The sequence below is a fragment of the Urocampus carinirostris genome, chromosome 12 (assembly GCF_059441175.1).
Source record: "Urocampus carinirostris isolate Australia breed hairy pipefish chromosome 12, RoL_Ucar_1.0, whole genome shotgun sequence".
In the NCBI taxonomy this organism is placed as follows: domain Eukaryota; kingdom Metazoa; phylum Chordata; class Actinopteri; order Syngnathiformes; family Syngnathidae; genus Urocampus; species Urocampus carinirostris.
In genome coordinates this window covers 691,912-709,046 of record NC_142360.1, presented here as the reverse complement: position 1 = coordinate 709,046, position 17,135 = coordinate 691,912, and the positions used below count along the sequence as shown (strand labels likewise).

General features: G+C 39.2%; 1 protein-coding gene across 1 annotated transcript in view; it reads right to left on the bottom strand.

The window, feature by feature from the left end:
- Nucleotides 1–17,135, bottom strand: part of LOC148354600 (fibrillin-2-like) — a 153,172-nt gene that overhangs the window by 69,694 nt on the left and 66,343 nt on the right. The window contains exons 10-15 of the mRNA XM_088348774.1: nucleotides 14,904–15,056; nucleotides 14,307–14,537; nucleotides 9,388–9,531; nucleotides 5,980–6,099; nucleotides 515–640; nucleotides 313–435 (exon numbers count right to left, since the gene is read on the bottom strand). Of these exons, the coding sequence (XP_088204900.1) occupies nucleotides 313–435; nucleotides 515–640; nucleotides 5,980–6,099; nucleotides 9,388–9,531; nucleotides 14,307–14,537; nucleotides 14,904–15,056 (897 nt within the window). The remainder of the gene's footprint in view (nucleotides 1–312; nucleotides 436–514; nucleotides 641–5,979; nucleotides 6,100–9,387; nucleotides 9,532–14,306; nucleotides 14,538–14,903; nucleotides 15,057–17,135) is intronic.

Sequence of the window (17,135 nt, the reverse complement as noted above, 5' to 3'; positions counted from 1 at the left end):
TAATGTCCATCGAGATATAAATATTACAGAAAGTACGTTATTAAGGCAAATGAAATTAAAAAGCATTAATGCTGGAGATCATAAGATTTTTTTCTTCCAAATCTAAACGAGAGATTCAAAAGCATGTGTAATATGTAAAACAATTTCACAAGATGCGCACTGCCTGAGACACAGCATATGTCAAGTTGGTAATCAAGCATGCTGAAGCATGTCTTAGGTAACATTCTCCAGCAGATTACTAGTTTTTTTCGTCTTTTTACAAAAAGTATAGTATAATATTCAATGTGGGATAATGGATTTCAGAATATTCACCAGTACAGTAGCGTCCACTCGGCGCAAGGGCAAATCCTGGTTTACAGATGCACTTGAAGCTGCCGTCCTCGTTGATGCACATTCCGTTCAGACACATGTTGGTGGTGACACATTCGTCATGATCTACAAGACAGACGAAATTTTCCATATTTCACGTAATATGCTACAAAGTCAAGAATTGATTAATAATGATCTTAATTACCGATACAATTCTTTCCATCCGGGGTGAGTTCAAAGCCGGCGTTACAAATGCACTGAAAACTTCCTTCAGTGTTGACGCAGCGGCCGTTGCGGCACATCATTCCATTAACGATGCACTCGTCGATATCTAAAACAAAACAAAAAATTAAATAACGAAAAAAATTGAATAATATAGATTTGATAGTAAATCCGGCACATTATATGAAAATAAAATGTACTTCTATTAATAATTAATTTTTATATTTTGTATTGTATATTCAAGCCTAGATCAGGGGTCAGGAATGAATAGCTCGCGACCCATATATGGCTCTTTCCACATGGCTCGGTGATAAAATCCTAGTTGTGCAAATTCCTCCGTAGGGTTCCAATTCTAGTACGCGCATTGTCAGTTTTTTTTCTAGGAATTCCCTGGGGAGCCAAGGAGGCTAGCCTGCAAAAGTTTGGGAACCATTGCTCTATAGTAATAGTAAATAGTTCCCAGGGAAAGTAACTAAGTTACTTTAAAAATAATTTAACATTTTCTGAGCAGTATTTGAGTCAGTTAAATAGAGAGGAACAGACAGGTAGTTGTGTTATAGAACCTTGTTTTATTTATTGCACCTCAGATTTGTCCTACACTTGAAGTGCAACAAATGTAAACAGAAAACAACATTATAAAATAACAATCAATAGTAAAAAATATAAAGTGAGTTTAATAAATTAAATATAACTCGGATGTTTACTTGTAGGGATGGGCATTCAGACTCCTTTAATAGAACCGGCCTCTGTTGCTCACCTCACTAAAAAGAGACGGCTCATTCGGCTTCCAAATGGCTCTTTAGGTTGTTTTTGTTGTTTAATCCATATATTAACATGTATCATGTATTATTATGAATGACTAAAATTGGGTTAAAATAAAGTCAAGTCAAGTAAATTTTATTTGTACAACCCTTAATCACAAAGAGTCTCAAAGGGCTGCACAGGTTATTGCACAGACATTTATTTCAGACTATTATACAAATTAACACGTAAACATTAACACTGAAAAAACACAGGAAAAATAAATTAAAATATTTAAAATCTACAAATAAAAAGATAAAAGACAAAACAATTTTAACCTTTTTTATACTCAATAAATTCAAAGTCAACAGAAAAGAATCCCTGAAAAAAAGCACTTGACCAATCACAAGAGAAAAATAGCGTCTCAAAGGGAACTGGCTCTTGGCGTCTCAAAGTGAGCCGGCTCCCACTTCCAAGAAACGGTTAATATAGCCGTTTTGTTCGAGATCGACACGTATAGGTTGCCGTACCACCAATTCGCCTTTTCTTTTAGCGTATTATTATATACTGTATTTCTAATCGCTATCTAACTATATGGTTGTTGCTACTTTGTATGGGGACATGATCGTCTTGCAGGGGCGAGGAACCGCGCCGCTATAGACAGTGTCACGTGTGTGGAGACACGCCGCCGTTGGCATTCTGCAGCCAAAGTAACGCACCGCTTTTGACCATAAGTAACGATAACGGCGTTGAACCGGCGGAAAAGGTAATTTGTTACGTAATGGCGTTATTTATGACAGTGTTAATCCCAACAGTGATAAAGAGCACAGTTTTACCTACAGGTGTCACACAAACAGACCCTATTTTCGCTGTACGTTCCTAGAAAACCTGTACATGGAAGATCATTAAATAATGCATGTTCACTGTTGAGACACTTTATGATAAAAACCCACACAACAAACTGTTATTACCCACAAACGCAAGCCAAGCGCACAGAACAATTTGATTGGGTGAGCTGTTGGGTTGGGTGGAGCTATACAACACAGCACCCTACCCTCTCTCGCACCCTGTTTTGAAACCATAATTTACAGAATAAATGAAGGTCAAAATGAGTCTCACAATCTTAAGCAGCTGTGGGAGCTGAAGGGGCATATTTGTTAATATGGGACACAGGCTCTTGCATTATTATGATTTCATCAATTTTATCAAATCCTCTAATATCCTAAAGAGAAATAAAATGGGCAAAAAAAATTTGTCAGGAGAGCAGGTTTTTGCGGTTTTGCTGAATTTTGTCATAAAATACATGGTATAGCTTTCTCTCCCAAAAAAGAAAAAAAGGAAAATATTTTGCTATTATGGCTCTTTGAGTCAAAAAGGTTTACGACCCCTGGCCTAGATAACAATTACAACAATTAGTAGAAACTGCTAGCTGCATTAGAAAATAGCATCGTTTTTGTAGGTAGCTCCACTTTAGCTGCTAGCATCACTTTAGCAATTAACACTAGAAGTATCCAGCAAAACCATTTGGCTTTCCTGGATAGAATGCCCAAAGAACAGGCAACTGACTGGATTGGTTTCATTGATCTGCAAATAGGGTAAATGCTGTTGTGACCAACACCTCTCAGTAATGACTTATTGCATATTAATGTGAAGAAAAGAATGTGTAATGGGGACGTAACCAGCCCGTATTCTTGTAATTTTACCCTAGTTGATTTTTTTCGGTATTTGTAGTATTTCTGTAGTCTGATTTTTATAGGATTTCTAGAGTATTTTTATTGTACAGCTGTACTTTTATTTTGTAGATTTTCTGCAGTGTTGTTTGTCGTGTTTCCATTGGATATTTATGAAGTATATCTGTCGTATTTTTGTAGTATTACTATAGTTGTACTTTTGAAGTATTTCTGTCGTAATTTTTCTGTTGCAGTATTTTCTAGTATTTCTGTCATAATATTTATGAAGCAGTATTTTTGTATTAAAATATTACTGTAGTGGTTTGGAGTATTTCCGTTGAAGTATTTTGAAGTATTTCCATACTAGCATCTTCGTAGTTTTTCTTTACTTTTTTAATATTACCATAGTTCTATTTTGGTAGTTTTTCTGTTGTAATATTTCTTTAATAATATTTTTCTATCAAAGTATTACTGTGGTGGTATTTCTGTAGTATTTTATAGTATTTTTTTCTTATCAAAATGAAGAAAAATAGTATATCAAGTCCATTAAATTTAATGTGAATGTTTCTAGACATTTTGTAGTAAATTTGTAGGATTTTTGTAGGATTTTGTCAACTGACTCTTTATGCATCTATCAACACTACACCCACCACACACCATTTGCACCACCACATGCCTTGCTGGATTTACAAAACAATGGTAACAAGATGGGTCGTTGAGTTGTTCGTTTTAAATAACACACCCTTATCGCAGATAGTTCGACGCACTCTGCTCATGACTTAATGGTCTACTTTACTAAGAAGATTCAATGCATACAGGAAGAAATTGCTAAAGAAATTATTAATACAACACTTATTAAAGGGCTGAAATCTACAGATGCACGACAGGGTGGCTGTCCTGGGAAATTGTCCGGTTTTAGTGAACTGTCACTTGATGATCTCAAACAGGTGGTGAATGCGGCCAAACCGACAACTTGCCAGTTCGACCCGCTCCCAGGTTCACTTATTAAAAGTCTTTTTGGCGTCCTTGGACCTTCAGTTCTAAATATTATAAACATATCACTCTCCTCAGGTGTAGTTCCAGCAGCTTTTAAGTCCGCCTAAACCCACACTGAAACGACCCAACCTTGATCCAGAAATCTTAAGTAATTATAGACCTGGGTCAAACCTACCTTTCCTCTCTAAAGTACTTGAAAAAGTAGTGGCACAGCAGCTGAATGATTTCATATCCGAGAATAACCTTTTTGAATCCATGCAATCAGGATTCAGGGCTAACCACTCTACTGAGACAGCTCTGATCAAGGTAACAAATGATCTCCTACTGGCAATGGATTCTGGCGCTTCATCACTTTTGCTGCTGCTGGATCTTAGTGCTGCTTTTGACACAGTGCACCACAATTTCCTACTAGAACGGTTGGAAAAATGGATTGGTCTCTCAGGAACCGTCCTCTCGTGGTTCAGATCCTACCTCTCAGATAGGACGCACTGTGTTAAATATGGTGAAATGACATCTGAGCCCTTTAATGTTACCTGCGGTGTTCCATAGGGTTCAGTGCTTGGCCCCCTTCTTTTCAGCATTTACATGCTTCCATTAGGTGATATTATTCGCAAGTACAATATCAGCTTCCACTGCTACGCAGACGACACTCAACTATATCTTCCGTTGGAGGAATCTCCCACACTAAACTGTGGAAATTTGGAGGCCTGCCTCATTGAGATAAAAGAGTGGATGTCACTCAATTTCTTGCGTCTTAACTCTGAAAAGACCGAAATGTTAGTCATTGGTCCATCTAAATGCCGTGACTTATTCTCAAAAACTGCTGTAAACATTGACAAATGTCACATCACATAGAGTGACTCAGTTAAAAATGTAGGTGTCATATTTGACCCTGATCTATCCTTTGAAATGCATGTGAAGAAAATTACTAGAACCGCTTTCTTCCATCTTCGTAACATTGCTAAAATCCGTTCAATACTGTCTCAGTCGGATGCGGAAATTATAATTCATGCATTTGTTACCTCCCGTCTCGATTACTGTAATGCACTACTCTCTGGTCTCCCGAAGTCTAAAATCAAGTCTCTTCAGCTGGTACAAAATGCCGCAGCGAGGCTTTTAACTAGGACAAAAAAGTACGATCACATAACACCGATTTTGGCTAACCTGCATTGGCTCCCAGTTAGCCTTAGATGTGATTTCAAGGTTCTCTTAGTATTATACAAAATCATACATTGACTTGCTCCCTCTTATCTTTCAGATCTGATCTGCCCCTATGTCCCGGTCCAAAGCCTATGATCTGAGAGTGCCGGTCTTCTGGTGATCCAAAGAGCAAAGAAGTGTTCTGCTGGTTCGAGAGCGTTCTCCATCCGGGCACCGGTGCTGTGGAATGCTCTTCCCCCTGAGATCCGATCTGCAACCTCAGTGGAAATGTTTAAATCTAAACTTAAAACTCACTTCTACTCCATAGCATATGAATAACCTACTATTCTCGTCGGCTGAAAAATAGTCTGTGTAATATAGTGTAATAATCTGTGAAGCCCTTTGAGACTCTTCGTGATTTAGGGCTATACAAATAAAAATGACTTGACTTGACTTTTGGCTATCCACTGGCCATTCTGGAGGGGTAACACAAATCTTGGGACTTCTAGAGTTGATGCTTAAAAAAAATAACAGCTAGTGCTCGTTTCACAGAGTTTAACGACTAATGCTAATAAAATATTAACATTCTGGACACTAGACGCTAAAATTAGAGTATTTGTGTTAATGCCTAACGATTTAGCTTTAGTTGCAAGCTTTTCTTGAGCTGCTGGACTCGCTAGCTTTACTTTAGCAGCTAACTACTTTTGCTAATACTCTGGACACTGCTGCTATCTGCTTATTGTGGGGTCCTTAAAAGGACAGTGTGTAATATTTAGTGCCTCCTAGTTGTACAAAAAAAACCCTCAAAAGTCAAAAATTACACTGTGTCCTTAACGGCTAGCTTAGCTTTAGCTGCATAGCAAAAAAATGTTTGTGTAAAAAGTTACCCATCCTGACATACCAATACAAGCTTGCTTAGTGGGCATTCCCTGGTATCCCTCGTGGCACTTGCAGTGATACGACCCAAGCGTATTAACGCAGTCGCCATTGATGCAAGGATTTCTCACACATTCATCCACATCTACAAAAGGAAAAAAATCATGTTCGTCAATTCAAAGAAACTGACACAAGGTGGAAGTGCTGTGCAGTTGGAAGTAGCGCTAAGAACGAGGCCACTCACCAATAGTGATGGGACTTCCGGCTCTTTTGCTCGGTTCACTAAAAATAACCAGTTTTTTCGGCTCCCTAACAGTTCCTCAGTTTTTTGTTGTTCTTAATGATATACAGGTATTATCAATACTAATCAAAAATCATGCCACATATTTTGAAAATGTATTATGATACTATAATATCCTTTTTTGTTTCATCATACAAGGAACTTTTCCCGCATTCAAACTTTAAAAATGTTTATACCAAGCAAACAACACAGAGATAAAGCCACTCATGTTGACTAATCACAAGTGCCATAGAGAGAAAGAGAGAAAGGGAGACAGAGAAAGGGAGAGAAATATAGAAAGAAAAAAATACAACGAAAGAGACAGAAAGAAAGAAAAAGAAGAAGAAAAACAGAAAAAGAGAGAAAGAGAAAGAGGGATAGATGGACGGCCAGACAGAAAAAAGAAAGAAAGAGAGAAAGAGACAGAAAGAAAGAAAAAGATGATGAAAAACAGAAAAAGAGAGATGGAAAGAGAAATGGATGGAGAGGAAAAAAAGAAAGAGAGAAGTGAAGAGGGAGTGAGAAAGATAGAAAGTGAGATTGAAGGATTAAAGAGATAGAGAGAGATAGAAGAGAGAGAAGTGAGACGAAGAGAGAGAGAGAGAAAAAGACAGAAAGAGAATGAGAAAAAGAAAGAATGCAAAGAAAAGAAAGAAAGAGAGAGAGAAATAGAGAAGCAAAAGAAAGACAGAAATGGAAGAGTGAGAGGAAGAGAGAAGAGAAAGGATAAGAGAGATAGAAAGAAAGATATATATATATATATATATATATATATAGTTTTTGGTCCTATACTTTCCATACATAAGGCGCACCGGATTATAAGGCGCTACAATGGGAACATCGACAAAACAGTCAGATAGTTCAGTCAAACTTATTACCCCCTTAAGATTCCGAAAGCTTGCAAAGAGGCGGTGTCCGTACGATGTCACCAAACAAACATTTCTTAGTTTCCATTTTATTTTTTGCTGGCAACTGTGTGGACAGCAAAGTAAGAATTTGATTGTGCAGGAAAACGGGGTTCTTTACTGTGCATATAACAATAAACACTTTGAATTGAATTTAGTTTAAAAATAGACTCATCACAGAAACATCAAGATCGTTCTAAAACAAGATACCGGGAAAATATAAAGCCGCATAGCTCACCTAAGTTCTCTTGCAGCCTTCACGTTCATTAATGATACGTAACCATGGTCTTCTTAAAACCGTGAGTGTAGTAAATCCAGGAGAGTAAAATATTTACAAACACAGAATAGTAAAACATGTTTTCTCTATGCCGTAGTGCAACCCAACTGTGTGATTCACATTCATCTTTTTCGGCCAATTGCAGGCTTTGTTTCGCCTCTTTAGCCTATGCGAGCCTGTAAATGATAAAAAGGATCCGCCCCCTTTACCTCTGAATAACTTTAGCCAATAGTGACTGATTCAAATGATGATTGACAAATTGGTTAGGAAATGAAACGCCGGTATATAAATCCCAGCATACACCGCGGACAACTTCGCCTTTGGGGGAAAATCTAATCGGCAGCTGCTTGCTTTAGTTGCAAGACTTTGCGACTTAATATTGATCCATATATAAGGCGCACTGTATTATAAGGCGTATGGTCAGCTTTTGAAAAAAATAAAGGCTTTTAGGTGCGCCTATATAATATATACATATACATATACACATACATACATACATACATACATACATACATACATACATATATATATATATATATATATATATATATATATATATATATATATATACACATATATATACCGTATTTTCTGCACTATAAGGCGCACCGGGTTATAGGGCGGACCCCGAAAAAATAGTTTTTGGTCCTATTTTTGACATACATAAAACGCACCCGATTATAAGGCAACGTGGACAAAACAGTCAGATAGTTCAGTCAAACTTATTACCCCCTTAACATTCTGAAAGCTTGCAAAGACGCAAATACGTGTCGAGAACACGTGCGGATGCGGTGTCCGTACGATGTCACTCAAATGCATTGTTCCATCATTCGGAGGGTTAAAGTCTTGGGATTCAAGAAATACCAACCATTCCTTAGTTTCTATTTTCTTTTTCGCTCGCAACTTTACTGTACATATGACAATAAACACTTGGAATTGAGTTTAATTTAAAAATAGACACTCCCCTCCATCCATTATCTGCACCGCTTATCACAGAAACATCGAGTTCAGTCTGAAACAAGATAATATATATATATAGCCAGAGTAGCTCACCGAAGTCGTTGTGATGTGCAGCCGTGGTCCTCTTATATCCGTGAGTTTAGTAAATCCAGGAGAATAAAATATTTACAAATACAAAATAGTAAAAAAATGCTTTCTGTATGCCGTCAGCCACGTGCTATACGCATTCATCTTTTTCGGCCAATTGCAGGCTTTGTTTTGCCGTTTAAGCCAATGCCAGCCTGTAAATGATAAAAAGGATCCGCTCTTTGACCTCAGAATAACTTTAGCCAATAGTGATCGATTCAACTGATGATTCCCACGTCTTTTTTGGCCAATTGCAGGCTTTGTTTTGCCGTTCAAGCCAATGCCAGCCTGTAAATGATAAAAAGGATCCTCCCCTTGACCTCCGAATAACTTTAGCCAATAGTGATCCATTCAAATGATGATTGACACATTGGTTAGCCAATGAAACGCCGGTAAATAAATCCCAGCATACACCGCGGACTACTTGGCGTTTGGGGGAAAATCTAGTCGGCGGCTGCAAGTTAGTTGCAAGACTTTGCGAATTAATATTGATCCATAAATAAGGCGCACTGTATTATAAGGCGCATGGTCAGCTTTTGAAAAAAATAAAGCCTTTTAGGTGCGCCTATAGTGCGGAAAATACGGTACATGTATATATATATATACACATACATACATATACATATATACATACATACATATACATATACACACACACATTATATATATATATATATATATATATATATATATATATATATATATATATATATATATATATATATAAAGAGAGAGAGAAAGAGAAAGAGAAAGAAAGAGAGAGAGAGATTCGAAGGGATGCAGCGCCTTATGATAGGTAGCCGACTCTTGTCAGTCACTCATAGAGCCGTTTCGTCCGCGAATGAGCCATAACTGATTGGAAGAGTGAGGAATGAGGCCCCTCACCAATGCATTCCCCGCGCACGTCCTGCTTGTAGCCCATGTTGCACTCGCAACGGTAACTGGTTGGTGTAGGGATGCACCGTCCGTTCAGACAAAGGTTGGTGAAGTGCTTGCAGATGTCGATGGTGTCGTTCACCGTCACTGTGCCTGGAAAAAACAAAAGAAGAATTTAGGAAAAAAATAAAGACATAAAGAAAATAATATAATACTATAAAAATACTCCAGAAATCTGATCTCCCTGAGACCTGTTTTTCCATCTACTACGCTACGATCTCCCGCTCCGGAAGATCCACTTCCGCTTTTGGAACACGTTCCGATTCCTTGAGCGGCTTGCTTCCTGCGTCCAGCAAGCACCGGATCGCGGGCGCTGCCTTTCCTCTATATTTCAACAAACTTGTGATTAACGTTACACATCTGGGTCCTACTTCTGTTCTGGTCGTGACAAATAAAACTATCTTGTCCTGGTTCAGGAGTCGGCAACCCAAAATGTTAAAAGAGCCACATTGGACCAAAACAAAAAACAAAAAACAAATTTGTCTGGAGCCTCAAAAATGTAAAAGTTCAATATACCTGTAAGCCTTATAATATGCAACACATGGCGTGTGTATCCATATAAGATTTATTATAAAAATGAGCAAGTTTAATGCAGCTCATCCTATGGAGAATGATGCACCTCCTCAAGTTTAACGTCATTACAATATTAATGAATTACATTGTTGTATTTTTCTTATAAAATTAAAGTAATGCAATAAAGAAATCCCATATTTGATGTCTTTTTCATTTTGAGGATTTTAAAAATAACAACAAAATGGAATGTGCATAACAAAAAGAGTGCAATAAAACATAGCATACTTTTATAAAATTAAAAAACAACAGCCTTTTGCTATGGTAAAGTAAATAAAATCACATAAATGCAGTTTAAGTTTATTTCTGTGCAAATGTCAAACAAGTCAGTGCACGGGTAAAACACAAAGCATCCTCTTCTCTTTCTCTTTTCATACTTAAAGCAGCCATCCTATGGGCCTGAGCTGCCAAACATAAATAATATCCCCAAGTGTCATTCAAAATATGTACCGACAAAATTCAGCAATCACTTAATAACTAAGCAGCTCATTTTTTACAAAAAAAAGCGCTTATGTGCTCTTACCCATTTAATGTGACTTCTGTGTTGAATTTAAGAGTGCAGCGTTAAGTTGTGACACTGCCGCTTAAAATAGGGTGGGGCTTGTGCTCCACTAGGTAATAGGGAAGACTGGAGAGAAGATTAAAGCAAAAGAGCTGTGTTCCCTCTTGTCTCACAATTACATAGTAACACCCAGAGTTGAAATCACACATTTTCACAGCGTTGTATACATTAGTCTGGTGTGTTTGTCTTCCAAAAGCAATCATATTGAGAGAAAAATCTATTTCCCTCCAACATTTCTTTCAATTTATATACATTTTTGGAAAACTGCCAGCGAGCCACCCGCAGTGCTGAAGAGCTACATGCGGCTCCTGAGCTGTGGGTTGGCGACCTAGGTCCTAGTTAAAAGCCTCGCTGCAGAATTTTGTACCAGCTTCAAACACTTGATGCTAGACATCGGGAGACTACCTAAACGAGAGAATATTGCCCCTAGTTACAAAAGCGTTTCAGGATACGAAGTAAAAAATACAGCACAATATGCGCTGCTGGTTGCCGATCTCAGTGTGCCGAACATAAATGAACTGTTCACCACTTAAAATCTGCCTGCCAACCCAGTGCAGCATACTTTACGTGTCACGGTCACAGTGCATAGTTCAGAGACAATGAGGAGGAGTTCCGGAAAGATAGCAGGGAGGTGGATGCAGCCATTGTTTAGTCAGCTCAAAAAAAAAATGTTTAGGAAAATTCCACAGAGTCATGGAATTTGTGGAAAGAAATTGACCAGAAAAAGTGCCAACATCATCCCAGTGCCAAAGAAACCCCAGATCTTATCATTCAACGATTACCGGCCCGTTGCACTGACTCCTATCATAATGAAGTGCTTTGAGAGACTGGTTAAAGAGCACATCACCTCCAGTCTCCCCTCCTCATTCGACCCCTTTCAGTTTGCCTACCGGACAAACCGCTCCACCAGGGATGCCATCTCCTCTGCGCTTCACCTGAGCCTGACACACCTAGAGGAGAAGAACACCCATGTGCGGATGCTGTTCCTGGACTTCAGTTCAGCATTCAACACCATCATCCCACAAAATCTGGTAGACAAAATGAGACTCCTGGGTTTCAACACCCCCCTGCGGAACTGGCTGCTGGACTTCCTCAGTGACAGACCCCAATCAGTGCGGATAGGTCAGAACATCTCAGATGTCATCTACCTCAGCACGGGCTCCCCCCAAGGCTGTGTCCTGAGCCCCTGCTGTTCACCTTGATGACACACGACTGCGTCCCTAGGTCCGCCACAAACCACATCGTGAAGTATGCTGACGACACAACAGTGGTGGGCCTCATCAGGGACGACAACGACCTGGCCTACAGAGAGGAGCAGTTGGTGGGCTGGTGCAGGGACAACAGCCTGGTCCTGAATGTCGACAAAACTAAAGAGATCATTATCGACTTTAGGAAAAACCAGCCCAACCATGCCCCACTTTGCATCAACAACAAGGCTGTGGAGGTTGTCAGCAGTATCAAGTTCCTAGGGGTGCACATTACAAACAAACTCACCTGGTCCGTGAACACTGCATCACTGGTTAAGAGGGCACAGCAGCACCTGTACTTCCTGCGGAGGATGAGGAGAGCCCACCTGCCCCGACCTTCCCTCATCGCATTCTACAGGGGCACCATAGAGAGTATCCTGACCAGCTGTATCTCTGTGTGGTGTGGAGGCTGCAGCGCTACCGACTGGGGTAGTGTGAGGAGGGTAACGAGGACAGCAGAGAAAATAATCGGGACTACACTTCCCTCCATTCAGGACATTGGCCAGAAGCGCTGCCTATCCCATGCTAAGAACATTATCGGGGACCCCTCTCACCCCCATCATGGACTGTTCACTCTGCTAGCCTCTGGGAAGAGGTACTGCAGTGTGCGGTGCAGGACCACCAGGTTCCGCAGTAGTCTAGTCCCCCTGGCCATTAGACTGTTAAATGGTCAATCTAACATATAGTTAACCTAAATCTAAACGGCTGCTAATCTGACTTTTTGCACTACTGGCAGTTCTTTATAGCTTGCCACTCCTTGCACATTTGCTCTCTGCACTATTGTACTTACAGCGTTATTGTTACAGTGTTAATGTTACTGTTTACCTGACTTGTTAACCTGACTGCCCATTTTGCACATCTGGTTAGCTACTCCTCTTGCACTATCGGCACTATGGTAAAATACTATACGTAGCCATAATACAATACAACTTTTATTTATATCTGTACATTCAAGGAAACTGTGCGGGTCAGATGTATCAACATTTCGTTCTGTATACACGTGTACTAGAATGACAATAAAGTAGATCTGAATCTGAATCTGAGAATCTGAAGTCAGCTGGCTAAAGTTCTAAGTTCTAAGATGGCGGCGCGTCTACTAGACGCTGCGGCTCGAGCTCCAGTTCGTCTTTTGTTTTTCAGTGTCTCCTGATCCCTCTTATTTTCCCTTCGACTCCCTTCGCACTTACAATAATATCCACTACATCCCGAGGGATATACAGAGACCACCGGATCTCCCTGGAAGATTTGCCGCCTGCCGACAATGACAACGACGGAGCAAAGGCTGAGCTAAGCTAAGAAGGCGACCACACAGACCAGCGCTCCCAAGCATGTTCAACCAACGCCAGATCCATCTGTCCACAATGAGTGAATTGAGCTGCGGATCGCCACCAACAACGTCCGGAATTGGAGGACTTTTTTTTTGCCATTACGGAGTCTTGGCTTTCCCGACGCCGCACTACATCACCGGCTCGAACGAGACGAGAACTCCAGTAAAAACAGGGGTTGGAGACTGCGCGCTACAATAATAGTCGAACCATTGATACACAATGCTCACTCGATATGGAGTTTCTAGCTATGTACCGGGAGAGTTAACTGTGGTCTTGTGTTTGCTGTATACTTTCCACCGCTAACAGTTTCACCAGATGCTAACGTTAGCATAGCGCTATATCTCCTGCCGCTGGTAAACATCAGCTCGGACTACCCCAACGGAGCTTTATCGTCGACGGCGACTTTAATCGGGCATGTTTATTGACTGTACTCCCAAATCCTTTCAATTGTGGACTCCCAAATCTACTAATTGTGGACTGAGCAATTCGGAAAAACGCTGGACTGAGCAATTCGGAAAAAACGCTGGACTGTGTAATGTAAGATCAAACATTCGGGAACTCTGTTTGAGCCTCACAACAACAATTATCCATTCACAGATTATATCTACTGCCACTGTATTTGCATCAATGCTAATGTTAAACTATGCAAGTTTTAGATTTGGTGACCAGCTTTATTTAAACTTCTAGCATGTTTTAGTAGTTAATGTAAAAGGTAACAGCTAATGCTATGTATTTGTGCCTATTGTTAAACCATGCAAGTTTAAGTTTTGGTGGCCAACTTTGCTTGAGCTGCCAGCATTTCTCTAGTAGTTAATGCAAGTTTCACAGACTTTAACAACACCGCCACTAGTGTACAGTATGTGTTAAAGCCTTTTGGTAAACCATGCAAGTTTTAGTTTTGGTGGCTAGCTTTGTTTGAGCTGCTAACATCCCTTTAGTAGTTCACGCTAATAAAATAGCATCTCATTTTTCTTTTACATCATTTAACCACTTATGCTAATGCTAACATTCAAACCCTGTCCAGAAAGTAGATATTTTTAAAACACATATTTTGGGGTATCAAGTAACATCTTAAGTGTATGCTACATCCACTGAAAAATGTTAGCTAGGACAAAAATGGCTCCTGGGCTAAAGTTTGGAACGGCAGCCAGTCCAACTCACCAATTTGGTGATGGGTCATAAGCCCGCCTCCGTTGCCTCCAAAGCTCCCACTGTTGCTGCTGAAGCTTCCGCCGTTACCTACGAAACTTCCGCCATTGCCACCATTTCCGTTAGGTAGGACGGGGAACTTGTGTCCGTAGCCATTGTTGCTAGGGAAATATCCGTTGGGGTAACCGTTGGGGAGCCCGTGGCCCTGAGGGACCCCCACGATACATAGACGACGGAACTCATCTAAAATACAAAAGAAGGGAAACAACTAGTAATTGATCAGAAATTTTTACCAAAACGGGTTATTTCTATTGTTTCTAGAGTAGTAATTGTCTTAATCGATTGACAATCAAGAACAATCAAGAACAAAACAACAATGTTTTCTCGGGGCATGTTACACATCAAAGGTAAATAAAATGTAATTTTTTTCCATGTATATTAATTTCTCATGTTATTTACCGGTGCATATAAGTAGGACTGACTATACACTACTTTGTTATTTTAATGTTTGTTCTCGGGTACTGGGGCTTCTGAACACATAGCTACATATTAACAAAGGTATTTCTCCGCCAACATGCAACACTTTTCACTTTAAGTGTTTCTACTCACCAGACCCTCTGACAGGACACATCTCAGGAATCTGTCCCAGAGCCCAACAGCGGCCTGTGTCACAGCAACATTGCATTTTGGTGAACTGGCCACTTAGCTCAGCAGCACATCTGCCGTTAGCTAGTGCCGAGAAACACGTCCCTGCTCGTTGGTCTGCAAAAATAATAATAATAATAAAAATAGACATTTGAAATGAGTGATAATTCACTTTGAAATAAGTTTTTTAAAAAGTGCTAAAAGGGGCAGTGTGTACTTAGTACACTGTACTAGACGTGGCTGAATTATGTCAAAAGACCAAAAAACACAAGAAAAATACAAACTACGCGGACTCAAAGCTACTAAAAAGAACCAGTTTCTTAAAAGGGACAGTGTGTACTGTTTGGCCAATAGATGTTGCTGTATTGTGCTGCGCGACAGAAAACGAGTGCTAGAAAGCACAAGAAAGAATGCAAACAACGGCGACTCAAACCGACCAAAACACACATAAATACAAATTTCTCGGCTTATGAGTATTTATTAAAGTATGCAAGTTTATACTATACAGCAGTTCATATATTTTTGCTTCTTATTTGAATCAATCAATATACATATTCTTAATGAAAGAAGTTATATGAAACTAGGAAGTGCTATGTAATATACACTGCATAAAAATGAGCACTTAGATTTTATCTGTTAGTTTGGACTGTTGTAATTAATTCTAACATTTTTAAAGCAATTTTACCAGATTACATTACACAAATCGATAGATTCTATGCATAGAACAATTGATCTTTAATCAGTCTAACTCTCAAGGTGCTTGCAAACGCATAGATTTGGTGCCTGTAACTTGCTTATGTGTCAAAAATGTCGAATTAATTTGGTTTAATAATGATTGACTGATGTGTGAAAAAATTGTTTATGGTCTCTAAGGATGAAAAAAATGCAACGTTGAAATAGGATTTATGTGTTGTTGTATTCATGAAGCTGCAGAGTACACCAATAGGCTCAATGAGCCCACCGCCATCAGGTCATAATTACACGTATACTTAAAGAATGTCTGAAGTCTATCACCCCCCCATCTTTCTTTTAAATAACAATCTGGGTGTGTCAACAATTTAACAGAGTGAAATTTTTACTCTGAAAGGGCACTGAGTTGTGCAAATAAAACAAGGTTTACTTGCATCCCCCGCCACTGGGTGACGTTAAAAGTTTGTAACAATCTCGGTGAATATTTTTGTCATTGTTGACTGTTTTTATCTTAAGAAGACCTTCGTAATTTTTTGCTAGTAGTTATCCATGTTTTTTGTTGCTAATAGGTGATTGGTTTAGCTTGGTCACTGACACGAGTATTCAGGAAGTGGTAGATGACTAAGAGTATTTTTATACTGTATTGATTTCTATGGGTCCTATAGCTTGAATAGATGCTAAAGGAAGAAACAAAACATGATTACCATGGACAAAAAGCTTACAATTATCAAGAAATACAAAAAAGGCAAATGTATTGTTACCCCCACTCAGGAACATGGCCGTAATCAGTTGACAATTAGGATTATTATGAAGAATAAGGAGAAGATTAAAGCAACAAAATCTTGTAAGTTCACTACGATCCTCGCAAGTGGAAGTTTTAAAATAACTATTAATTTTAATCCACCTCCCCTCCATCATGTGCATACACCAGCTCAAATCGTGCAACACCAGGGGTAAATCAAATGCCATTTTCACTACGTTGTTATAAATAAGAAAATTCTGTTCTATTATATTCTTGTTCTGCCCCCAAGGGAAAAGTTCATTCAAAGTTTATGTAGCTTTTCATATTTACTTTAAAGGAGACTAGAATAGATAGGAAGCACATTGGTGCAGGCTAGTTAGACATTCTCATTGACACATTGTACCTATACCATCAACAGCCATCTGCCACAGTTGTTGTGCCTTTGACACAATCGTTTATAAGATACGCTTTTTAAAAAAATGTTTATAAATAAGAAAATTCTATTCTATTATATTCTTGTTCTGCCCCCAAGGGAAAAGTTCATTCAAAGTTTATGTAGCTTTCCATATTTACTTTAAAGGAGACTAGAATAGACAGGAAGCACATTGGTTCAGGCTAGTTAGACATTCTCATTGACACATACATCTCATTACGTATACCATCAACAGCCATCTGCCACAGTTGTTGTGCCTTTGACCCAATTGTTTATAAGATACGCTTTTTAAAAAAAATATTTTGGGGTATTTCATTGAGATTGCTATTTG